General features: G+C 45.5%; 1 protein-coding gene across 5 annotated transcripts in view; it reads left to right on the forward strand.

Annotated features, from left to right (window-relative positions):
- LOC123994812 (endothelin-converting enzyme 2-like) overlaps positions 1–27,189 on the forward strand; it is a 103,703-nt gene that overhangs the window by 49,701 nt on the left and 26,813 nt on the right. For all 5 annotated transcript variants that reach the window (XM_046297817.1, XM_046297818.1, XM_046297820.1 and 2 more), the window contains 5 exons: positions 625–749; positions 7,062–7,208; positions 7,472–7,537; positions 13,949–14,137; positions 26,961–27,103. In XM_046297817.1, coding sequence (XP_046153773.1) covers positions 625–749; positions 7,062–7,208; positions 7,472–7,537; positions 13,949–14,137; positions 26,961–27,103 — 670 coding nt within the window. The remainder of the gene's footprint in view (positions 1–624; positions 750–7,061; positions 7,209–7,471; positions 7,538–13,948; positions 14,138–26,960; positions 27,104–27,189) is intronic.

Consider the following 27,189-nt stretch of genomic DNA (forward strand, 5'->3'; position numbering starts at 1 on the left):
GAACTGCAGAGATCTACAGCTGAGGTGGGAGACTCTGTCCATAGGACAACAATCAGTCGTATATTGCACAAATCTGGCCTTTATGGAAGAGTGGCAAGAAGAAAGCCATTTCTTAAAGATATCCATAAAAAGTGTCATTTAAAGTTTGCCACAAGCCACCTGGGAGACACAACAACCATGTGGAAGAAGGTGCTCTGGTCAGATGAAACCAAAATTGAACTTTTTGGCAACAATGCAAAACGTTATGTTTGGCGTAAAAGCAACACAGCTCATCACCCTGAACACCCTATCCCCACTGTCAAACATGGTGGTGGCAGCATCATGGTTTGGGCCTGCTTTTCTTCAGCAGGGACAGGGAAGATGGTTAAAATTGATGGGAAGATGGATGGAGCCAAATACAGGACCATTCTGGAAGAGAACCTGATGGAGTCCACAAATTAATATAATTGATTCAGAGTTTGTTTTGATATTTCAACCTGAGTGTCCTGATCGTGTCTGGTGTGGGGGTACAAAATCAACATGCATGTGTCCGGTTTGATCAGAATGTCACATAATCACATTAACCTCTGTTCTCATCCATCTTTTCATCTTCTTCCCTCCCCCTCTTTTTCTCTACTACTTTAGAGAACGGCACATTCAACTCCAGCAGTGATGCCGAGAGGAAGACCCAGTTCTACTACCTGTCCTGTCTCAACGAGCAGCACATCGAGGAGCTGGGAGCCACGCCCCTCATTGACCTCATCGCAAAGGTCAGCTTTGCTTCAGACACCGCCCCCTTCACACACACACACTGCATCCCAATAAACTCTCATTTCTCCAAAAGTGTGTATACTTCAAGGATTTGAAAGGGAATGGTTTGTACATGGAAACTCCCTCGTGGCCAGAGTCAAGATCCCTTTCTAAGTCAAAATACAAGCCTATGCAACATTAATAAATGAAAACAGTTCTGTAGTAATGCGGTTTGTGCAGTAGGCTATAGACACAGTACATTTTCACTCCGTATTGGCTATGCTTGAATTGCCCTGCAATATTGATCTTCTCAGACCACTGTATATGATCACACTGGTAACAGATAACAGATTGTACTACTTGTGAGGCACAGCTAGGAGAGCACAATATATATATATATATTGTGGCAAAGAAGGGGGTCGAGTGATAAGTGGCAGATATGTGAGAGCAGAACTAATAAACGGGCTCTGCCCGATCACTAAAATAGCCACCCCTGTCAGAACTACAGATCACAAAATGGCCGACCGCCAAAACTACAAGTCCCAGAAGCAAGGGGAACCCTCAGAAGGTGGAGCTGACTCACAGATAAAGGGTCAAGAAAAACCAGGAAGAGGAAGAGAGAGTGCTGGAAGGAGCTATGAACAATAGAGAAAGAGACTATAGAGATTGGCTGGATTTACCGTGTATGAGCTGGATTGTTTTGGACTTACCTGTTGGCGTTTGGACCTGGACCTACCGAGAACCCGATTCGTGTACCGAACCCTGCTATCCTTGACCTCGCCTACGGCCTGGGTGGACCAGGATGGAGAAACAAACACACAGGTACTGTCCTGTTCGAAAGAACTCTCATTCTTGGGTGATTTGGTGACAGTTTACCACTTAGTTTGTGACAAACGCTCCTAACCTTGAAGAGGTTTGCCACACGTGGTGGAGGATGCGGGCATGGACTAACATACCACTGATTAGGTAGAAGGAAAAAATAAATAAATGTTCAGTTAGCACTCCAAGGGGAGTCAGTTTTTTTTGTTTTGGCTGGTTAGGACAGTTTTTCAGGAAAATGAGTATGGAGGGAGCCATACAGGCCCTGTTACAAGCGGCGGCCGCCCAACAAGAGGCAACTAGAGCTCAGCAAATAGTTCTTCAGGATGCAATGTGAATGTATCAGGACACGTTACAGATCCAGCACCGCACCAACCAGCTGCTCATGGAAGAGCAAGAGAGAAACACCCGGGAGTTAAGAGAAGGCCTAAAGGGGCTAGCGGACCAAATTGGGGCTCAATTACCAGCTGAAAATACCCAGAGGAGGGCCAATCATTTTCTTCAAAAAATGACAGCGCAGGACGATGTGGAAGCATATCTTACCACCTTCGAAAGGACGGCAGAGAGGGAGAAGTGGCCGAAAGAAGAATGAGCAGGGCTTCTGGCACCATATCTGGCAGGGGACGCTCAAAAAGCTTATCTCGACCTGGAGTTGAAAGATGCACAGGATTACGATAAACTAAAGGGGGAGATCCGGACTAGACTGGGAGTGACCGATACCGTGAGGGCACACCGCTTCCACCAGTGGTCCTACCGACCGGGACAAACCCCACGAACACAGATGTTCGACTTGATTCACCTGGCACGGAAATGGTTGCGACCAGAGACCCGGTCATCCTCCGAGATTGTCGAGACCATCGTACTCAACCAGTTTCAGCGAGGTCTACCCCAAGAAGTGAGACGATGGATTGGCCAGAACGAGGTACTTTCCGCCAACCATCTCGTGGGCCTGGTTGAACGGTATTGTACAGCAAGAACAGCTGAGCAGGCACAGGAGGAAAGATTCCCGTTCCCCAGGCATGGGCTAACCAGCAGACAGGGTAAGGCTGTCCCAACATATAGAGGGGGAAGAGAGCAGCGTGGGGCCATGAGGAAAGAATCAGAATCAGGCCGAGACACTAAGGGAAAAAACGGAAACCGGGACTGGGTGTTGAGGGGGTCTCCCCCCCCGAAACCCTATTATCTGTTACAATTGTAATCAACCAGGACATATTGCAGCCTACTGCCCTATTAAAGAAGAGCCAATGCAATGTAACCTTGGTGAAAATGAAGATGATATACGGTATGCATGTCCTGTTGTAACCACTGTACTTGAAAGATCCAGAAACGATCATATGTGCAGGTTGAAGGGAAAGAGGTTGAAGCACTGCTGGATTCCGGCAGTATGCTAACCCTGGTCGTTGCAGGCCTAGTGCCGACTCATAAACTGGATACAAGACAGGATATCAGTGTTACATGCATTCATGGGGATACCCGTCTGTACCCCACGGCCTTAGTGAGCATACAAACAGAGGATGGTCTGCTGGATTATGAGGTCGGCGTGGTCCCAAAGATGCCATATGATGTAATATTGGGTAGAGACTTTCCTAACTTTGCGAAGTTAGGCCACAAGAATGGCATATTTGAGAAGCCAACAACCCTGACCAAGCAAGAAGAAGCATGGGGCCTTCACCCAAAGCCAAGAAAAGAGGTCTCCCAGGGGACAACATCACAGGTGCTAGTAGGGGAGGAGGAGGATGAAGTGGCAAACCGCGCTGATAACGAACAGCCCGGTACTAGTGGGGCTGGGGTCGATCTGAATCCAGAGGACGACGATCTAGAACCAGCAGACCTGGCAGAGTCCTTGACTAATTTTGGGACGGCCCAAAACCAGGATCCAACCCTGCAACAAGCCAGAGCAGATGTGCAGGTCATAGATGGTACTCCCATAAATGGTGGGATGATGCCTAATAGTTTTCCCCACTTCATCATGAAAAATGGTTTGGTGTACAGAGTTTCGAAAATAGGGGTTGATTTGGTGGAACAGTTGTTGGTTCCCACTCGGTACCGGAGGACAGTACTGGATCTAGCTCATGGGCACATTCTGGGTGGACACCTTGGTATCGATAAAACCCGAGACCGGATTGTAAGGAGGTTTTACTGGCCAGGAATTCAAGCTGAAGTGGCTCGGCATTGTGGAGAGTGCCCGGAGTGCCAGTTAACAGCTCCCCGACCAGCTTTTAGAAGCCCGTTAGTGCCACTCCCCATAATCGAAACGCCATTTGAGAGGATAGCGATGGATTTAGTGGGCCCACTACCCAAATCCGCCAGAGGGCACCAATACATTCTGGTCATTCTAGATTATGCCACTCTCTACCCAGAAGCCATTCCCCTTCGGACGATGACTTACAAAAATATCACAAAGGAATTAGTGCTCTTGTTCACCAGGGTAGGGGTTCCAAAGGAGATCCTTACCGACCAGGGGACCCCCTTTATGTCCCGCCTTTTGGCGGACCTTTGTAAACTGTGGCAGGTGAAACAGTTGAGGACATCGGTTACCATCCTCAGACGGACGGGCTGGTTGAGAGATTCAACCGAACCCTGAAGTCAATGCTCAGGAAGGTAATCGATAAGGATGGGAAAAACTGGGATTGCATGTTACCGTATCTGATGTTTGCCATTAGAGAGGTTCCTCAAGCCTCACTGGGGTTTTCTCCCTTTGAGCTGGTATATGGGAGGCATCCCCGGGGAATCTTAGACATCGCCCGGGAAACGTGGGAGCACCAATCCACCCCGTATACTAGTGTCATAGAGCACGTCACGGCAATGCAAGACAGGATAGCCACAGTCATGCCCATCATCAGAGAGCACATGAGACAAACACAAGAACACCAGCTGTACACTTATAACCGGCAGGCTACCCTGAGGGAATTTCAACCGGGAGATAAGGTGTTAGTGCTGATCCCCGTGGTAGAGTGTAAACTACTAGCCACATGGAAAGGACCATATGAAGTACTGGAGAGAATAGGAGAAGTTAATTATCGGATCCGACAGCCAGGTCGACGGCCCCAGGAACAGGTTTATCACATAAACCTGTTAAAAGCATGGAGAGAGAGAGAAACACTAATGGTCACATACCCCACACACATTCAGGAGACAGCCGAAGTAAATATTTCACCCACTCTGTCCCCAGCGCAAGTACAGGAAGTAAAGACCCTGATCCAGAAAAACAGAGATGTGTTTTCAGAGGTACCTGGCCGAACTGAGGTTACGGCTCATGATATTGTTTCCCTACCAGGGAGAAAAGTGAGTATGAGGCCATATCGGGTACCCGAGGCTCGACGGGCCGCGATTAGAGCAGAGACTGAGAAAATGTTGACAGCTGGAGTGGTCGAAGAGTCACATAGTGAGTGGTCTAGCCCAATTGTGATGGTCTCCAAGCCCGATGGGTCTTTGCGGTTCTGTAACGACTTTCGGAAGGTAAATGAAATCTCGAAGTTTGATGCGTACCCCATGCCCCGAGTAGATGAACTACTGGAGAAAATTGGTCATGCTCTGTACATTACGACCCGTGATCTGACAAAAGGGTACTGGCAAATTCCTCTGACCCCCAGGGCCAAAGAAAAGACAGCCTTTGCAACACCTGACGGTTTGTTTCAATACACCGTCATGCCATTCGGCTTGCACGGGGACCCAGCCACCTTTCAACGGCTCATGGACAAAGTCCTAAAACCGCACAAAGCATACGCCACAGCTTATTTAGATGACGTGGGGATCTACATCCCAGATTGGGAATCCCACTTACCCCGGGTACAGGCAGTGTTAGATGCCCTTAGAAAGGCAGGGCTCACGGCAAACCCTGCCAAGTGTTATGTGGGGTTAGAGGAAACAGAGTATCTGGGATACACTGTGGGAAGAGGGTTAATCAAACCCCAACATAAGAAGGTGAAGGCAATTAGAGAATGGCCGAAACCAGTAAATAAGAAGCAGGTCCGAGCCTTCCTAGGGCTGACCGGTTACTACCGGAAGTTCATCCCAAGTTATGCCACAGTGGCCGCCCCACTTACCGACATGACTAGAGACAGAGGACCAAACATGGTCAAATGGGATGAAAGGGCCACCAAAGCATTTAGGACATTACAGGAGGCTCTCTGCTGTAACCCAGTGCTGGTGGTACCAGACTTTGAGAAAGAGTTTGTGGTTCAGACGGATGCCTCAGAGGTCGGCTTGGGAGCAGTGCTATCCCAAGAGATAGAAGGGGTGGAACACCCCATCCTGTTCTTAAGCAGGAAGCTGGAACCACGGGAAACCAACTACTCAGTCATTGAGAAAGAGGCGCTGGCAGTAAAGTGGGCTCTAGAAAGCCTGAAGTACTACCTGCTGGGGCGCCACTTCACCCTCATCAGTGACCATGCCCCACTCACCTGGATGCATAGGGCTAAAGAGAAGAACGCTCGGGTGATGCAGTGGTTTTTGAGTCTCCAACCGTTTCATTTTGACTTGAAACACAGAGCAGGGAAGGAAATGGGAAACGTGGAAGGGTTATCCCGCATGCATGCATATTTTGCTGCGGTAGCCCGACCTAGGGGGTCGGATCTAGGGGGAGAGTTATGTGGCAAAGAAGGGGGTCGAGTGATAAGTTGCAGATATGTGAGAGCAGAACTAATAAACGAGCTCTGCCCGATCACTAAAATGGCCACCCCTGTCAGAACTACAGATCACAAAATGGCCAACCGCCAAAACTACAAGTCCCAGAAGCAAGGGGAACCCTCAGAAGGTGGAGCTGACTCACAGATAAAGGGTCAAGAAAAACCAGGAGGAGGAAGAGAGAGTGCTGGAAGGAGCTATGAACAATAGAGAAAGAGACTATAGAGATTGGCTGGATTTACCGTGTATGAGCTGGATTGTTTTGGATTTACCTGTTGGCGTTTGGACCTGGACCTACCGAGAACCCGATTCGTGTACCGAACCCTGCTATCCTTGACCTCGCCTACGGCCTGGGTGGACCAGGACGGAGAAACAAACACACAGGTACTGTCCTGTTTGAAAGAAATCTCATTCTTGGGTGATTTAGTGACAGTTTACCACTTAGTTTGTGACAAACGCTCTTAACCTTGAAGAGGTTTGCCACAATATATACAGTGGGGCAAAAAAGTATTTAGTCAGCCACCAATTGTGCACGTTCTCCCATTTAAAAAGATGAGGCCTGTCATTTTCATCATAGTTACACTTCAACTATGACAGACAAAATGAGAAAAAAATCCAGAAAATCACATTATAGGATTTTTAATGATTTTATTTGCAAATTATGGTGGAAAATAAGGTCACCAATAGTAACAACGCAAGGTTATCGGAAACACTTTGCAATACTCATTCATTCCAGCTGCAGTGCTGGTTGTAGTGTGAGTGGAAGTAACAAGAACACACACTTTCTTTGGCTTATAAAGGTGTTGAACAAAGTGTTGCCATAAAAAAGAGCAGCTCTTTTCTGTATTCGTTGAGTCTCTCTAGTGTGTGTGTGTGTGTGTTTGCAGACAGGGGGCTGGAACATCACAGGGCCCTGGGAAAAGGACAACTTCATGGAGGTTCTGAAGACTGTGTCGGGCCCCTACCGTGCCCAGCCCTTCTTCACCATTGGAGTCAGCGTGGACCCCAAGAATTCCAACAGCAATGTCATCCAGGTCAGCTGCTCTGGCTCTGGGTCTTTTTAAATGAAAATATATGTTCTAGCATACACAAACAAACATATAGGCATGCATGCATAGACACAGACAGACACACGTGGGCATACGTAGACAGACGTACACGTGCACATGCACGCACATATTTTAAGCTTTTATATAATAACAGGTGCCGAATATGATAGTGAATGGACTCCACGCACTGCAATTCATTCTCCCTTATGATTTATGTGTTTGCTCACCTTTTGATGCATTTCTGACAGGTGGATCAATCGGGGCTGTTCCTCCCCTCGCGGGACTATTACCTCAACAAGACAGCCAATGAGAAGGTGAGTAAAGTTCAGGTGGGTGGGGGCCAGCCAGTACATGTGTGGTCTTTTCCTACCTATGGCTGTCAACATGAGGTACCATAATAAATTCAAATACAGTAAATTCATAATAATGGCTGGAATTGAGTAAATGGAATTGCATCAAACAAATGTAAACCATGTGTTTGATTTGTTGGATACCATTCCATTGATTCTGTTCCAGCTATTACTATGAGCCTGTCTTCCCCAGTTAATTTATTATCCAAAGCTTAGGAATTTTGTTCAAAATTTCAAGCTTCACAACATCATTAAAACATAAAATATCATCATGTAGCCATACATGTACTGTCTGCAGAAGATGGCGGCTTCCCCTCCATATAAATAAAGGTGAAATAAATAAATGTATCTGCACAGGATTCTGTGGAGGGAGTCATCCATTATCTGTATATCTAAAGGTTGACGTGTATCTTGTTGTTGCATTCTAATTTACCCTCCCTATAGCCTGTCACAAATCTCTCTGACACAACCCAGCATATTTTAGCAGGGTGGTGGTCACTTTACAACAAACTAGAAAGACTGAAACCTTCCACTGAAAATGAAGCCAGCAGCAAGTGTTTAATTTTGATTGCTCTCATTCTCTTGTGACTATACCACACCAGAGGAGAGTCTGGAATTTTTACTAATAAATGGTGTTTCACCTGGAAGAACTCTGAGCCTTAGTTATAGTCACTGTAGCCAGAGGTTTTTTTTCTGATCCGGTCATGTGGTCAACAACAACTCTTGGCCCAACTGGATACCAACTAGATGTGCAGCCTTACTATGACACACCTGATTCAGCTAATTAAGGTCCTAAGGAGCAGCTGATTAAAATCAAGTGTGTTAACATTAGTAGTGGTCGGTGCCATTTAAGATGAGGGAGGATTTATTTTTATTTTTATATGAACATAGCCTTATTTCTATTACAGCATTTTGGATGACTGTCATTCATATTCCATTCCCCCAGCTCAATGTAACATTACATTTACATTACATTACATTTAAGTCATTTAGCAGACGCTCTTATCCAGAGCGACTTACAAATTGGTGCATTCACCTTATGACATCCAGTGGAACAGTCACTTTACAATAGTGCATCTAAATCTTAAAGGGGGGGGATTACTTATCCTATCCTAGGTATTCCTTAAAGAGGTGGGGTTTCAGGTGTCTCCGGAAGGTGGTGATTGACTCCGCTGTCCTGGCGTCATGAGGGAGTTTGTTCCACCATTGGGGGGCCAGAGCAGCGAACAGTTTTGACTGGGCTGAGCGGGAGCTGTACTTCCTCAGTGGTAGGGAGGCGAGCAGGCCAGAGGTGGATGAACGCAGTGCCCTTGTTTGGGTGTAGGGCCTGATCAGAGCCTGGAGGTACTGAGGTGCCGTTCCCCTCCCAGCTCCGTAGGCAAGCACCATGGTCTTGTAGCGGATGCGAGCTTCAACTGGAAGCCAGTGGAGAGAACGGAGGAGCGGGGTGACGTGAGAGAACTTGGGAAGGTTGAACACCAGACGGGCTGCGGCGTTCTGGATGAGTTGAAGGGGTTTAATGGCACAGGCAGGGAGCCCAGCCAACAGCGAGTTGCAGTAATCCAGACGGGAGATGACAAGTGCCTGGATTAGGACCTGCGCTGCTTCCTGTGTGAGGCAGGGTCGTACTCTGCGGATGTTGTAGAGCATGAACCTACAGGAACGGGCCACCGCCTTGATGTTGGTTGAGAACGACAGGGTGTTGTCCAGGATCACGCCAAGGTTCTTGGCGCTCTGGGAGGAGGACACAATGGAGTTGTCAACCGTGATGGCGAGATCATGGAACGGGCAGTCCTTCCCCGGGAGGAAGAGCAGCTCCGTCTTGCCGAGGTTCAGCTTGAGGTGGTGATCCGTCATCCACACTGATATGTCTGCCAGACATGCAGAGATGCGATTCGCCACCTGGTCATCAGAAGGGGGAAAGGAGAAGATTAATTGTGTGTCGTCTGCATAGCAATGATAGGAGAGACCATGTGAGGTTATGACAGAGCCAAGTGACTTGGTGTATAGCGAGAATAGGAGAGGGCCAAGAACAGAGCCCTGGGGACACCAGTGGTGAGAGCGCGTGGTGAGGAGACAGATTCTCGCCACGCCACCTGGTAGGAGCGACCTGTCAGGTAGGACGCAATCCAAGCGTGGGCCGCGCCGGAGATGCCCAACTCGGAGAGGGTGGAGAGGAGGATCTGATGGTTCACAGTATCGAAGGCAGCCGATAGATCTAGAAGGATGAGAGCAGAGGAGAGAGAGTTAGCTTTAGCAGTGCGGAGCGCCTCCGTGATACAGAGGAGAGCAGTCTCAGTTGAATGACTAGTCTTGAAACCTGACTGATTTGGATCAAGAAGGTCATTCAGAGAGAGATAGCGGGAGAGCTGGCCAAGGACGGCATGTTCAAGAGTTTTGGAGAGAATAGAAAGAAGGGATACTGGTCTGTAATTGTTGACATCGGAGGGATCGAGTGTAGGTTTTTTCAGAAGGGGTGCAACTCTCGCTCTCTTGAAGACGGAAGGGACGTAGCCAGCGGTTAGGGATGAGTTGATGAGCGAGGTGAGGTAAGGGAGAAGGTCTCCGGAAATGGTCTGGAGAAGAGAGGAGGGGATAGGGTCAAGCGGGCAGGTTGTTGGGCGGCCGGCCGTCACAAGACGCGAGATTTCATCTGGAGAGAGAGGGGAGAAAGAGGTCAGAGCACAGGGTAGGGCAGTGTGAGCAGAACCAGCGATGTCGTTTGACTTAGCAAACGAGGATCGGATGTCGTCGACCTTCTTTTCAAAATGGTTGACGAAGTCATCTGCAGAGAGGGAGGAGGGGGGGGAGGATTCAGGAGGGAGGAGAAGGTGGCAAAGAGCTTCCTAGGGTTAGAGGCAGATGCTTGGAATTTAGCGTGGTAGAAAGTGGCTTTAGCAGCAGAGACCGAGGAGGAAAATGTAGAGAGGAGGGAGTGAAAGGATGCCAGGTCCGCAGGGAGGCGAGTTTTCCTCCATTTCCGCTCGGCTGCCCGGAGCCCTGTTCTGTGAGCTCGCAATGAGTCATCGAGCCACGGAGCGGGAGGGGAGGACGGAGCCGGCCTGGAGGATAGGGGACATAGAGAGTCAAAGGATGCAGAGAGGGAGGAGAGGAGGGTTGAGGAGGCAGAATCAGGAGATAGGTTGGAGAAGGTTTGAGCGGAGGGAAGAGATGATAGGATGGAAGAGGAGAGAGTAGCGGGGGAGAGAGAGCGAAGGTTGGGACGGCGCGATACCATCCGAGTAGGGGCAGTGTGGGAGGTGTTGGATGAGAGCGAGAGGGAAAAGGATACAAGGTAGTGGTCGGAGACTTGGAGGGGAGTTGCAATGAGGTTAGTGGAAGAACAGCATCTAGTAAAGATGAGGTCGAGCGTATTGCCTGCCTTGTGAGTAGGGGGGAAGGTGAGAGGGTGAGGTCAAAAGAAGAGAGGAGTGGAAAGAAGGAGGCAGAGAGGAATGAGTCAAAGGTAGACGTGGGGAGGTTAAAGTCGCCCAGAACTGTGAGAGGTGAGCCGTCCTCAGGAAAGGAGCTTATCAAGGCATCAAGCTCATTGATGAACTCTCCGAGGGAACCTGGAGGGCGATAAATGATAAGGATGTTAAGCTTGAAAGGGCTGGTAACTGTGACAGCATGGAATTCAAAGGAGGCGATAGACAGATGGGTAAGGGGAGAAAGAGAGAATGACCACTTGGGAGAGATGAGGATCCCGGTGCCACCACCCCGCTGACCAGAAGCTCTCGGGGTGTGCGAGAACACGTGGGCGGACGAAGAGAGAGCAGTAGGAGTAGCAGTGTTGTCTGTGGTGATCCATGTTTCCATCAGTGCCAAGAAGTCGAGGGACTGGAGGGAGGCATAGGCTGAGATGAACTCTGCCTTGTTGACCGCAGATCGGCAGTTCCAGAGGCTACCGGAGACCTGGAACTCCACGTGGGTCGTGCGCGCTGGGACCACCAGATTAGGGTGGCCGCGGCCACGCGGTGTGGAGCGTTTGTATGGTCTGTGCAGAGAGGAGAGAACAGGGATAGACAGACACATAGTTGACAGGCTACAGAAGAGGCTACGCTAATGCAAAGGAGATTGGAATGACAAGTGGACTACACGTCTCGAATGTTCAGAAAGTTAAGCTTACGTAGCAAGAATCTTATTGACTAAAATGATTAAAATGATACAGTACTGCTGAAGTAGGCTAGCTGGCAGTGGGTGCGTTGTTGACACTACACTAATCAAGTCGTTCCGTTGAGTGTAATAGTTTCAACAGTGCTGCTATTCGGGGGCTAGCTGGCTAGCTAGTAGTGTTGTTTACGTTACGTTGCGTTAAAAGAACGACAATAGCTGGCTAGCTAACCTAGAAAATCGCTCTAGACTACACAATTATCTTTGATACAAAGACGGCTATGTAGCTAGCTACGATCAAACAAATCAAACCGTTGTACTGTAATGAAATGAAAATGTGATACTACCTGTGAATGCGACCGGGTTGTGAGTCTATTCGGTAGACGTTGGCTAGCTGTCGGCTAGCTGTTGGCTAGCTGTTGGCTAGCTAGCAGAGTCTCCTACGTTAAGGACGACAAATTGCTGGCTAGCTAACCTCGGTAAATTAAGATAATCACTCTAAGACTACACACTCTAAACCTAAACTACACAATTATCTTGGATACGAAGATACGAAGACAGCAAAGACAGCTATGTAGCTAGCTAACACTACACTAATCAAGTCGTTCAGTTGAGTGTAATAGTTTCTCCAGTGCAGCTAATCAGTGGACGTTAGCTAGCTGGCTAGTGAAGACTACGTTAGGACGGCGAAATACGATAATTACGCAATTATCTTTGATACAAAGACGGCAATGTAGCTAGCTGAGAAGAAATTGCTAAGATTACACAAATCAAACCGTAGGTTTAGGCTACTACATGATACTCAAATTCTCCCTGTACCCGTCATGAGGTTGCTACAACCTAGCCTTTGAATGAAAGTTTACAATGTAGGTGCAGAGGTCGAGAGCATTTTGAGTAATCAAGGTGACTGACAGTAGCACATTCAATACCACCTTGCACACTCTTGACTGCATCTAGCTAATCTAGGGTGTCATCATTAGTCCAACATTTGAAAACAAGAGTTTCTATTTGACAAATTCAGGTATGTTTATCCCTGTTTTGTTTGCTTCTGTTTGAGAAATGTTTTAGAACATAATCTGTGGAATGAATACACCCCAGATCACACGCAAACACAGTTCACTTTCATACCAGACACATACAAACAGCTCATTGTATATATAATACATTTTTGCATCTATCTACGGGCTCTCCTCCTTTTACCTTTTCTCTTTGTTTGTGGACTTCAGTGCACAACACATCAGCTGTCTGTGACCAGGTAAAACAAACTTTCCAAGCCAAACCTTCATATCATGACTGCTAACTGCTACACACAGCCTACATCATTGTCAATTCAAAGTCAACATAACTACTAGAACTAACGGGTTAGTAAACCCGCTACAATCATGCAGTACAGTGTAGTCCACAGCAATCAGTTTAGCAGTTACATCAGTGAGCCCCGGGTTCAATACATTAATACAACCAAAAGCTTACCTTGACAGTGTTGGATAGCCATAGCCAGCTAGCTAACATAGCATCACTCTCTATTTGAGCCAGATGTTTAAGTAGGCTAAACTAGCTAGCTACATTTGACAAAACAAAAAACTATGAAATATAGATCACTCTCTCTCTCTTTGTTCAAAACTGTTCAACTCTTGTCTTTATCTCTTTTTCAGCTAACTACTCACCACATTTTATGCACTCCAATGCTAGCTATTTATAGCTTATGCTTTCAGCACTAGATGCATTCTCTGGTCCTTTTATTGGGTGGACAACATATCAGTTCATGCTGCAAAAGCTCTTCCTCTGGAAGATGTCATAATTACTGTGTAAGTTTATGGAAGGGGGTGATAACCTTGAGCCTCCTAGATTTGACATAAGCTAGCTGTCTGGCTAAACCATGGTACTACCCCACAGAGTGCTGCTGAGGCTCCTGTAGACCTTCATTGCGAAGCAGTTTTTGTTTTAATCAATTATTTGGTGATGTAAAATATATTTAGAATAGTTTTATCTAAAAAGGCTAACTTTTTTTACTGTTATAATATTAGTTTTTTTCTTAAATTCAATGGGGATGGTCATCCACTGGAGCCTCCACTGGTTAACATGAACTATAGCAGGCCTAAAACAAAATCCATGTGGAGGGTTTGCAATGAAAAACTAGAAACCGGGTGTTTCTCATTGAACAAATTCAGATTGTACCTCCCCGTTTCACTCCGCTTCGCACCGTTGTCTTCCATTTGGTGGCAAGTGAACACGACCCTGTGCTTATCCTGTGTCCCCTCCCAGGTGTTGAAGGCATATCTGGACTACATGGTGGAGCTGAGCCTGCTATTGGGGGGGGATAAGAACTCCACACAAAGCCAGATGCAGCAGATCCTAGACTTTGAAACCGCGCTCGCCAACATCACTGTACCGCCGGACGAACTTCGCGATGAGGAGAAGATCTACCACAAGATCACCATCGCCGAACTGCAGGTGTGTATGCGTCTGTTGGGTGGGGGATTACAGAGAGAACATGTGCACTTCCATGTGCAAGCAGTTGCTTGGATGTGAGTATGTATGAGAGAGAGGGGTCCGAGAGAGAGGTACATATGTGAGGTGGATTTTTTGTGGGGTGGATTTTGAGTGGATCAGAAGCCCATGCCATTAGATCAGGCTGTAAAGTTTGTTCTTAATCAAATAGTCTGTTCCCACGTTTTCTTCTGTCTCCATTACAGTGTCAAAACATGCATGGCTTTTTCTCGCAGTCTCTCCCACACCAACTCACCACCACCTTCTGAAAGCCTCTTCACACATTTGTCTGTGTACTCTGCCTCTCCTGCAGTCCTCCTTTTTGTTTTGGAATGTTTCCCTGGTTGCCAAGGTGACTGTTGCCAAGAGCTGTTGCTAAGCTCTTCTATCTCCAAGGCAGCAGCAGAACTGCAGAGAGATGGTGAAGGGAATGCTAGTGGTTGGTGGACATGGAGGAGCCTTTCATCAACAAAAAGATAGAATGAATGAATGGAGAGTCAGTTGAGATGGTTCTCTGTTTCATAGGAATTTAAAGTCATCATTTGTAGGATGGGTTGAATTAGTGAAATGGGTGGTAATGGGTAGATTGTATATACTTCTGAAATTTGAATATCACTCTAGAAAATCAGTCTGTTCATCTTAAGCCTGCAAACACAGTCGAGTTGATAAGGCATGAATTTGAATGGCAATGTCGTAAATCCTTTGTTCTGTTTCTGATAGTTCTAAACACTGGATCATTACATTAAATCTCCAGGGTCATGTTTATTAGGCACCAAACAGAAGCAAATGGATTAAAACAGGGAAGGACTAGCTGGACTTGTCCAATAAGAAACACACATTTTCGTTGTCTGTAGCAAAAAAACATCTTAAATGGGGAGTAAATTATCGATGAGCAAAGCTTTTAATGATGACATGACAGGCCCCTACCGTTTTCTACTACAACTCCGGTATACATAGACATACTGTAAATGAATGGGAGCTACTATGATCCTATCCTTACTAGTGTTGCACATTACACCGAAACGGTTCATCTATCAAATGTGTCTCACGTTTGCAAATCAACTAAATGTATTGAACTTATTAGAAAAATGTATTTGTCAAGGTTTATCATAAGACATTAACAGAATGCATTGTATTCCCTGCAACTTTCTGAAGAGGCAACCATACTGGAATGCCCCTGCCTGTGAGTGTGCAGTGCGCATATGTTTACCACTTTGTGTAACCGCTAGCGATGATAATGACAACCATCTTCGGGTAGCTGGAAAGGCTTTGCCAAAACCTCAATTAAAAGTTGAGTACAAAGTAGCATATGCCTACCTGGCAGAATAAGGATTATTTGTATCAATACAGTAGCCATATGATCTGGAAACTCAATCACATGTGCGCTAAATATCGATAATCAAAAAAATGGTGTTAAGTGCAAGGACACTTGAATCAAAGGGTATATTTCAGACCTCAAAAGTGGACCCAAATATCAAATCATTTCTGCGTAACAATTCAAGTCGAACTGACAGCGTTTTAACTACTTTGCAGACAATCATAACATCAGTAAATAACATCAAATTCCCAGTTCATGGTTAAAAACGGGTTTTAAAAATACCTTCTATTTGACTCAAAATTCCATGACGTGAAGTAAAATATTATTGGCAGAATAGATGGATGTAGTTCAATGTATGATTTAAGATAATTCACCAATACATTTCTTGGTAGTCCAAAAATATTTATATTAGGTTGTAAATCACAGCTGGCCTGGTACATTGTTTGCTGCCTCCACCCATTCGGTAGTGGAGTGTTTCAGTTTCATTGACTCAATATTTTGAACAAAAACGGACGACTTTAGCTGAGGCTGGGAATGTCAAAACAATCAAGCGAGCAAGGGCAACGATCACAAGTCAGTCATAATGTGGCTAATAGGCTAGCAGACATGTCAAACACAAGGCCCGAGGGCCGAATAGGACACACAAGCGAGTATAAATGAGTCAACAGTTGAGTCGTCTACTGTGTGATATTACAGCCTCATGCGCTCGCATCGGTGTGTCCCATTTACAGCCCACAGTGGTTTGTAAAGTGTACAGGCACATGCCAACGTCCTAGCTAGGCTACGGTCCAATTTGGGTCGCAGTTGCATGTTTAAAAAAAAATCTGTCCCTTGAGTTCATTGTGTTTTTTTCAATATGGACTGTGTGTTGAGTTTGACACCCCTGGGCTAGCGTATTTATTTAGCAAGCTAAAAATACCCAACTTAACATTAGCTAGCTAGCTGCTGGGAGGATGGCATGTCATTGGAGGAGTGGGTGAGTGACCAACTGTTTTTCCTCATCGTTTTTTGCTGGCTACAGCTAGAGGCAAGTGTCATTTGGTTAGCTAGCAAGAAATGTGAATCCCTTTGCTTGCTAGCTCGCTATGTTGAACAAGAACGACTGTTATCCACAGTTGGAATATCTCTTTGTCAATAAAATGTATTTGGCATCGATCAAATGGGTGGGCAGGCAAGTTCCCATTCAGTTGTCAAACACGGGTTGGGACAAGCATACATTGGCAGGCAAGCTGCAGAAGGTCGAGCAGGCTACTTTTCCCAACCGTTTCAGTGCAATTTTGATGGCCAACTAGGTTAAATAGTTTGAGAGGGTTTATCTAATGTTCCCTTGTTCGATTGTAGCTTATCTAGCTTTGACTAACTTTGATATTGTTGTTGTTGATGGTATTTACATACTTGTGTATTTTGTAGCTTTTGGCGAATGCGTTCTAAATGGTCTAAAGTCGCTACTGCCTAAAAATACACAGTCCAGTTCAAAGTGAATGATGGCAGGCCCTACTGCCTGTAAACACACAGTCCAGTTCAAAGTGAATGACGGCAGGCCTGTGTGACAAATGGCTTATTTGCATATTGGCCTACAGTAGCTGACTATGGCACACCGGTCTGCATAGACTCCGGTCCTGGACAAGACCCATGTTTTTATTAGGTTTTATTTACTGCCGTGTCTATTAATTGTCTAAACACACTGCCTTTTTCTCTATATTGCTATATAATTTTCACATGCCTTACTATGAATTAATGAAAATATCAGAATTATTATTATTTAAAAGAACTAAGTGTCATATTCTCCCTGGGCATGTATATGGACAGATTTTAATACTATTTATATTGCTAAAAATCTGTCAGTTCCACTTTCAGTACCTTACTGAAATTGTTTTCAATTTTAAAAAATATTCTAAAAGAAACTAAAATTAGCAAGAGCAATTTCTCAAGCAAGGATTTAGCTAGGACTGTCTGGGAGTGGTCTGAGTAGGGAGGGGGAAACTGAAAACGAGTTGTTATTGGCAGAGAGGTTTGGAACTCTCTTTAGTATTGGTTTGTTAACTAATTTACCGCATGGTGATCTCACCAGGCAGGCCAAAACAGGCTGAAATATTTTCAAACAGCTCTTACACTAAAAGGATATCATCATTTTCACAGTATTATTCCAACCTCATAGTGTAGAAATGTATATTAAACACAGGAAAATCATGTTTTTGAGAATGAAAACAGAATAAAAAAATCTCCCCGCTTTCTTTTTTTTGCCATGGTAATGTTTTGGTATTGAGTATCATGATACTAAATCTGGTATTAGGGTAGTGTCAGTCATGAAAAATTGTCAGCTGTTAACTGTCATGCAAATAACTGCCGGTCTCATTGTAATTGACCGTTAGTTAACGATGCCATTATTTTATAGTAAGAAGAATACAATTGAACATAGCATGAATAAAATAGAAAGGATATTTTCCCTAAGTTATTTCCGAGGGAGTGCGCACATGCTGCTCTTGAGCGGTTAACCTCTCTGGGATATTCGGGATGGTAGCGTCCCACCCCACAAACAACCAGTGAAAGAGCAGGGTGTCAAATTTAAAACAACAAAAATCTCATAATTAAACATCCTCCAGCATACAAGTATTTTACACCATTTTAAAGATACAATTCTCATTAATCCAGCCACAGTGTCTGATTTCAAAAAGGCTTTACAGCGAAAGCACCACAAACGATTGTTAGATCACCACCACGTCACAGAAAAACACAGCCATTTTTCCAGCCAAAGAGAGGAGTCACAAAGTGCAGAAATATAGATAAAATGAATCACTAACCTTTGATGATCTTCATCAGATGACACTCATAGGACTTCATGTTACATAATACAGGTATGTTTTGTTTGATATAGTTCATATTTATATCCAAAAATCTAATTATACATTGGCGTGTTATGTTCAGTAGTTCTAAAACACGCAGTGATTTTGCAGAGAGCCATATCAATTTACAGAAATCCTCATAATAAACATTGCTAAAATATACAACTATTATACATTGAACTTTAGATATACTTCTCCTTAATGCAACCACTGTGTCAGATTTCAAAAAAACTTTATGGAAAAAGCATACAATGCAATAATCTGAGTACGGCCTCCAACAGACGCAGGACAGTGTAGGCCCGGCGTCCATCAACAAGTCGAGGGGCGGAGGGGCAGGTTTTTTATTTTTTATTTTTTTTATTTCACCTTTATTTAACCAGGTAGGCTAGTTGAGAACAAGTTCTCATTTGCAACTGCGACCTGGCCAAGATAAAGCATTGCAGTGTGAGCAGACAACACAGAGTTACACATGGAGTAAACAATTAACAAGTCAATAACACAATAAGGAAAAAAAAGTGGAGTCTATATACACTGTGTGCAAAAGGCATGAGGTAGGCGAATAATTACAAAGAAGCTAGTTAGCTTCTTTACTGGCAAATCGTTAGTAATTCAGCTAACCATGGTTTGTGGTCATCAGCTATCCTTTAGCTCGCAAATCTATCGCCAGTTTTGTACGGCGCAGTGCGGCTCGGAACGGAACATACCGGACCAATTTTTCTCTCCATGTCCTTGGATTTCAACTGCTCTCTGGACATTCATTCCCGGATCTCACAGCTAGCTAGCTGCTATCCGTGTGTCTATCTGCTCTCGTCGATTCCGCAGCAAACATCAATTACTCCTGAGCTCCGTCAATCACTCCTGAGCTCCGTCAATCACTCCTGGGCTGCAGTCACCTATCCGGACCCGTTTTACTGCGGAGCCCCACCGGGCCTTCACAACTGGATTGCCGACGTTATCTACCCGAAGGAGATCCGGCTGGCTCCTCCGTCGCGATGTTACCTGAACACCCATCTGCGGCCTGCTAACCGTTAGCTGTCTTACCGGCTGCTCTCAGAATAGACAATCGGACAATTTTTATTTATTTATTATTATTATGTTTCTTCTTGGGCCTCTATAACTATATCTATTGTTTTTATTTTTGTTGTTGTTGTGTGATTTGGATTAATCCCCTCTACCACACGGAACCCCACTAATCTACTGACGGAACGCAAGAGGTGGCTAACAACAGACCTCCATCATATGCTAGCTTGCTACCGATGTCCTGGCTAGCTGTCTAAATCGCCGTGACCCCCAAACCAACCACTCCACTCACTGGACCCTTTTGATCACTCGACTAAGGATGCCTCTCCTTAATGTCAATATGTCTTGTCCATTGCTGTTCTGGTTAGTGTTTATTGGCTTATTTCACTGTAGAGCCTCTAGTCCTGCTCACTATACCTTATCCAATTTATTAGTTCCACCACCCACACATGCAATGACATCTCCTGGTTTCAATTATGTTTCTAGAGACAATATCTCTCTCTTCATCACTCAATACCTAGGTTTACCTCCACTGTATTCACATCCTACCATACCTTTGTCTGTACATTATACCTTGATGCTATTTTATCGCCCCCAGAAACCTCCTTTTACTCTCTGTTCTAGACGACCAATTCTTATTGCTTTTAGCCGTACCCTTATTCTTCTCCTCCTATGTTCCTCTGGCGATGTAGAGGTGAATCCAGGCCATGCAGTGCCTAGCTCCACTCCTATTCCCCAGGCGCTCTCTTTTGATGACTTCTGTAACCGTAATAGCCTTGGTTTCATGCATGTTAACATTAGAAGCCTCCTCCCTAAGTTTGTTCTATTCAATGCTTTAGCACAATCTGCCAACCCGGATGTTCTAGCTGTGTCTGAATCCTGGCTTAGGAAGACCACCAAAAATTCTGGAATTTTAATTCCAAATTACAACATTTTCAGACAAGATAGAACTGCCAAAGGGGACGGTGTTGCAATCTACTGCAAAGATAGCCTGCAGAGTTCTGTCCTACTATCCAGGTCTGTACCCAAACAATTTGAACTTCTACTTTTAAAAATCCACCTCTCTAAAAACAAGTCTCTCACCGTTGCCGCCTGCTATAGACCACCCTCTGCCCCCAGCTGTGCTCTGGACACCATATGTGAACTGATTGCCCCCCATCTATCTTCAGAGCTCGTGCTGCTAGGCGACCTAAACTGGAACATGCTTAACACCCCAGCCATCCTACAATCTAAACTTGATGCCCTCAATCTCACACAAATTATCAATGAACCTACCAGGTACCCCCCCAAAGCCTAAAACACGGGCACCCTCATAGATATCATCCTAACCAACTTCCCCTCTAAATACACCTCTGCTGTCTTCAACCAAGAACTCAGCGATCACTGCCTCATTGCCTGCATCCATAATGGGTCAGCGGTCAAACGACCTCCACTCATCACTGTAAAACGCTCCCTGAAACACTTCAGCGAGCAGGCCTTTCTAATCAACCTGGCCGGGGTATCCTGGAAGGATATTGATCTCATCCCGTCAGTAGAGGATGCCTGGATATTTTTCTTTTAAATGCCTTCCTAACCATCTTAAATAAACATGCCCCATTCAAGAAATTTAGAACCAGGAACAGATATAGCCCTTGGTTCTCCCCAGACCTGACTGCCCTTAACCAACACAAAAACATCCTATGGCGTTCTGCATTAGCATCGAACAGCCCCCGTGATATGCAGCTGTTCAGGGAAGCTAGAAACCGTTATACACAGGCAGTTAGAAAAGCCAAGGCTAGCTTTTTCAAGCAGAAATTTGCTTCCTGCAACACTAACTCAAAAAAGTTCTGGGACACTGTGAAGTCCATGGAGAATAAGAACACCTCCTCCCAGCTGCCCACTGCACTGAAGATAGGAAACACTGTCACCACTGATAAATCCACCATAATTGAGAATTTCAATAAGCATTTTTCTACGGCTGGCCATGCTTTCCACATGGCTACTCCTACCCCGGTCAACAGCACTGCACCCCCAACAGCAACTCGCCCAAGCCTTCCCCATTTCTCCTTCTCCCAAATCCATTCAGCTGATGTTCTGAAAGAGCTGCAAAATCTGGACCCCTACAAATCAGCCGGGCTAGACAATCTGGACCCTTTCTTTCTAAAATTATCTGCCGATATTGTTGCCACCCCTATTACTAGCCTGTTCAACCATTCTTTCGTGTCGTCTGAGATTCCCAAAGATTGGAAAGCAGCTGCGGTCATCCCCCTCTTCAAAGGGGGACACACTCTTGACCCAAACTGCTACAGACCTATATCTATCCTACCATGCCATTCTAAGGTCTTCGAAAGCCAAGTCAACAAACAGATTACCGACCATTTCGAATCTCACCATACCTTCTCTGCTATGCAATCTGGTTTCAGAGCTGGTCATGGGTACACCTCAGCCACGCTCAAGGTCCTAAACGATATCTTCACCGCCATCGATAAGAAACATTACTGTGCAGCTGTATTCATTGATCTGGCCAAGGCTTTCGACTCTGTCAACCACCACATCCTCATCGGCAGACTCGACAGCCTTGGTTTCTCAAATGATTGCCTCGCCTGGTTCACCAACTACTTCTCCGATAGAGTTCAGTGTATCAAATCGGAGGGTCTGCTGTCCGGACCTCTGGCAGTCTCTATGGGGGTGCCACAGGGTTCAATTCTTGGACCGACACTCTTCTCTGTATACATCAATGAGGTCGCTCTTGCTGCTGGTGAGTCCCTGATCCACCTCTACGCAGATGACACCATTCTGTATGCTTCCGGCCCTTCTTTGGACACTGTGTTAACCCTCCAGGCAAGCTTCAATGCCATTACAACTCTCCTTCCGTGGCCTCCAATTGCTCTTAAATACAAGTAAAACTAAATGCATGCTCTTCAACCGATCTCTACCTGCACCTACCGCCTGTCCAACATCACTACTCTGGACGGCTCTGACTTAGAATACTTGGACAACTACAAATACTTAGGTGTCTGGTTAGACTGTAAACTCTCCTTCCAGACCCATATCAAACATCTCCAATCCAAAGTTAAATCTAGAATTGGCTTCCTATTTCGCAACAAAGCATCCTTCACTCATGCTGCCAAACATAGCCTTGTAAAACTGACCATCCTACCAATCCTCGACTTTGGCGATGTCATTTACAAAATAGCCTCCAATACCCTACTCAACAAATTGGATGCAGTCTATCACAGTGCAATCCGTTTTGTCACCAAAGCCCCATATACTACCCACCATTGCGACCTGTACGCTCTCGTTGGCTGGCCCTCGCTTCATACTCGCCGCCAAACCCACTGGCTCCATGTCATCTACAAGACCCTGCTAGGTAAAGTCCCCCCTTATCTCAGCTCGCTGGTCACCATAGCGTCTCCCACCTGTAGCACACGCTCCAGCAGGTATATCTCTCTAGTCACCCCCAAAACCAATTCTTTCTTTGGCCGCCTCTCCTTCCAGTTCTCTGCTGCCAATGACTGGAACGAACTACAAAAATCTCTGAAACTGGAAACACTTTTCTCCCTCACTAGCTTTAAGCACCAACTGTCAGAGCATCTTACAGATTACTGCACCTGTACGAAGGAATTTATCGAACAAAAGGACCATTTGTGATGTTTATGGGACATTTTGGAGTGCCAACAGAAGATGCTCTTCAAAGTTAAGGTATGAATTATATCGTTATTTCTGACTTTCGTGGTGCATCTCCCTGGTTGAAAATGATTTTTTTATGCATTTGTATGACGAGGCGCTGTCCTCAGACAATCACTTGGTTTGCTTTCGCCGTAAAGCCTTTTTGAAATCTGACATTAGCTGGATTAGCAAGAAGTTAAGGAAGTGCAATTTGAGTCCTAAGTCAATGGATACTGTAATGGTATTCAATAGAAACTACAAATATAAAACAATCCCACTTCCTGGATGGATTTTTCTCTGGTTTTCGCCTGCCAAACCAGCTCTGTTATACTCAGACATTATTGTAACAGTTTTGGAAACTTTAGAGTATTTTCTATCGAAATCGACCAATTATATGCATATCCTAGCTTCTGGGCCTGAGTAGTTGGCAGTTTACTTTGGGCAAGCTTTTCACCCATCGTATGGACGATGAGGAGGGAGGGTGTCGGGTTGCCTCTTACTGAAGGCATTCAAAGTATTCAGGAGGGTGAGCGGAAAAGTCTTGGTCTTCAATGGAAGCAGGGGAATGTGGCAAGGCTCTAGGTGGGGGGGTCTTAGACATTTAGTCTGGCAGTTCTTACCCCAGTCTAGTAGGTGTCCTGTGGACCAGGAGAGTAGTAGGTTATGTAGCGCTAGCCAGGGGTACCCTAGGATAAGGAAGTTCTCGGAAGCCGTGATCAAACAAACTTTATGAGTGATTCACCCCAACCTGCAGTAGAATGGGCTTGGTCTGATATTCCACCTGGCCGGAGCCAATGGGGGCATGAATCTGCAGAGGGAAGGGACATTTCACACACAGGATTTGTAATTCTATTGTCGAAGTCTTGATTATCTGCAGCCCCAGAGTCCACGAAGGTTTGAATCTGGTGAATCCCCTCTGCACTGGGCTTGTAGCATGGAGATGGCTGAGACCTCCGCAGTAGAGGCAGCAGCCTTCGCATGTGCTTGTCACGCTCCTGTGGGCTCAGCCATGTGTGGGCTCAGCCATGTGTGTCCCAGCTGCATGGACTCCACAATGGTGGGCTTGGGGTGCTCAGGAAACCGGGATACGGGGATGGTGTCAAAAATGTGCTGTCTCACGCGTTCTGGGAGGTGGTTTTCGATCTTGATTGCCGGCGTTATCAGGGCCTCAAGATCCTCTCCCAGTTCCCGAGAAGCCAGTTACTCCTTGGAGTAAAACAAAGCCAGGTGGAAAACGGTGACTAGGGCCTCCGTATTCCACCCACTCTTGGCGGTGAGGGTGTGGAAGTTGATGGCGAAGTCAACCACTGGTCTGTTCCCTTGGCGGAAGTTGAACAGTCAGCAGGCCACTTCTCGTCTGCCAACTGAGTGGTCGAAGACTCATCGCAGCTCTGCAGTCAAAGCTAATATGGAGTTGCAGGATGGTGGCTTCTGTTCCCACACCGCCATTGCCCACGCCAGAGCCTTGCCCGAGAGTAGAGAGATGATCATGGTCTGATCGGTGTGGAACGAGGAGGACTGTAGCTCGAATAGGCAGGAGGAAACCCTTGAACCCCTGGCCGTCCTACCACTCCGGGGCTGGGATCTTTGGTTACCTGTGCAGGTTCACTGGAGGAACTATGGCGATGCCTGTAGCACTGGGCAATGAGACATAGGCATTGACTCCTCCTGGGTTGAGGTTGGACTGTCGTTGGAGGGAGTCGGTAAGTGCCCGGAGAGTCTCTGACATTTGGGAGAGTTGTTCTTGCTGCCGCACCAGCAGTGCTCCTTGGTGGATTACAGCATTCTTGATCTGGTAGATCTCTGCTGGGTCCATGTTTGTCAGAAGCTTGCTGTGATGTGGTGAGGTTGGACCCATGTGCAGAGAAGAGACCAGACGAGGAATCATTGTTTAAGGATAAACATAAATACTTTACTGAGAAACGGTAGCCAAAGGATCACAGTACACTAGAAAAACAACAAACACTAGGTCTCAAACTCACTCGGGGAAACAAACACACACAGGAAATAAATTCAAGCTTCTGCAAAGGACAACAGAAAACACACCTCTTTCAGAGAAATCATAATGAGTAAATAGAATACACCTGAGTTTTATTAATGCCACTAGGACAGTCTGCTGCCCTATAGTGACAGGTGGAACCATGGCAGTGGGAACTACTTCAAGACTTTTGGAAAAACATCACAGGTGACTACCTGGTTGAGAGAATTACAGGAGTGTGCAAAGCTGTCATCAAGGCAAAGGGTGGCTACTTTGAAGAATCTCAAATATAAAATATATTTAGATTTGTTTAACACTTTTTTGGTTACTACATTATTCCATGTGTGTTATTTCATAGTTTTGATGTCTCACTATTATTCTACAATGGGAGAAAATAGTAAAAAATAAACTCTTGAATGACTAGGTGTGTCCAAACTTTTGACTGGTACTGTATGTGTAGAATTATTTTGTATTTAGAATGGGGCATAATCATACACCTATCAGAACAGGGGCAGGTGAAAATGACATGTCATCCGACAACGCTTTTCCCACTGTTCATTTTCATGCCAGCCAGGTAGGTAACGTGCTTTATTTTAGGAAAGTTGAGAAATAAATATATTATGCCAAGGCTATAGAAAACTAGTGGGATCCTCCTCCTTTTAATAGAGACCATCAAACTCTGTTTTCTCACATAATTGCATAGCATAACCTATAGAAATGTTGGCAACATGGGTTAATAGGAACACTTATTTAATTCCATGCATCAAGCAGCTTTGAGATGCTGGCTCTCGTTGCGCAACAGGTAGAATGGGGTGTATTATTAACGCAAGTCCATTCCTATTCCGCTTAAACTCTGAATGCCAGGGCTCTCATTAAGTGTTTTTCTTAATTTTCAATTGCATTTGCATTGATGTCAGAGTGATTAGACAATAGGGCGTTGAGTTCCAGGCCATTAGGTACCGGCATCAGAATGCAGTTTTGGAAATGCTTAGTTACGGTCACATGGAATTTGATGGCAGTCATGACTCGTGGCGGTAATATATATTGTGTCAAAATTCTGGTATTGTGACCACACTAATTATTAAGCATGTTACAATGCATCATAAGGATTGTCAGAAAAAACAGGTAGTCATACTATATTTGTATTTATTAAATATTATTTAACCTTTATTTTACTTGGCAGGTTAGTATTTACTGTACTTTTTTGTGCATTAAAAACCAAACAACTAAACAGCCTCCATCCCATCATCTTTCTCCCTCCCTGCTCTGTCCTCGGCTCCCACGTTCTGGATTAAAGCAGTTTGGATGTGGGTCTGGGGCTGAGGGCTGAGGATTTTACTGTAATACCCCTTCTTACCTTCCAGGATAGGGGCGGCTGTGATTGTGTCTGGGACCTGGAATACAAATTTATGAGGGCTGCAGGGACCTCTCACTGTTTTGTCTCTCTCTCTCGCGCTCTCTCTTTCTCTCTCTCTAAATATTATGGATAATTTGGTTTAGTTTTAAGGAATAGTTTACAAATCAAAGGTTGCGTTCAGATTCTCTACCCTTCTCCAAAAGTGTGCACTTGTTCACTCCCACTAATGCATTTAAAATCATTGGTTTGGATCAAGCATGGCTGGAGGGAATTTCCACCATATTCCTTACGCAAGTCCATTTCTTTTAAGTCCATGGGGGGAGTGTATTAGTGCAAACTTTGGGAGAAATTGGAATGTAGCCATATGGTATTGTGGTTAGTCCACCATCTATCTATATGGAGGGAATTCCAACTGCTTAAAAATACAATACAATGTTGAGATCTCTTGTGTGGATCCAACAATATGCCTCATGAATTGAATAGATACAAAATTGTGTCTAAATTAAAAGATGCAGTTATGTGGGACACTTTTGAGTTCTGAAAATGTCTAAAAACATTGTTTTTGTGTTGAACTGTCTTTTTCATAAGGGTGACCCCTGACCTCTAACCTCTCTCGCCCTCAGCTGTTGGCTCCGGCAGTGGACTGGCTGGACTACCTGTCCTCTGCCCTGTCCCCTCTGGACCTGAACGACACAGAGCCTGTGGTGCTATATGCCAAGGAGTACTTGCAGCAGGTGTCTGACCTGATCAACAAGACCGAGCGCAGGTAAGGACCTGGACGGATCTCAACCTGGTCGTACTTAACCCCTGTCAGCCAAAAGTCAGGTCACGTGGTCAGGAAATACTCCAAGG

Source organism: Oncorhynchus gorbuscha, linkage group LG14 (assembly GCF_021184085.1).
Source record: "Oncorhynchus gorbuscha isolate QuinsamMale2020 ecotype Even-year linkage group LG14, OgorEven_v1.0, whole genome shotgun sequence".
NCBI classification, from domain to species: domain Eukaryota; kingdom Metazoa; phylum Chordata; class Actinopteri; order Salmoniformes; family Salmonidae; genus Oncorhynchus; species Oncorhynchus gorbuscha.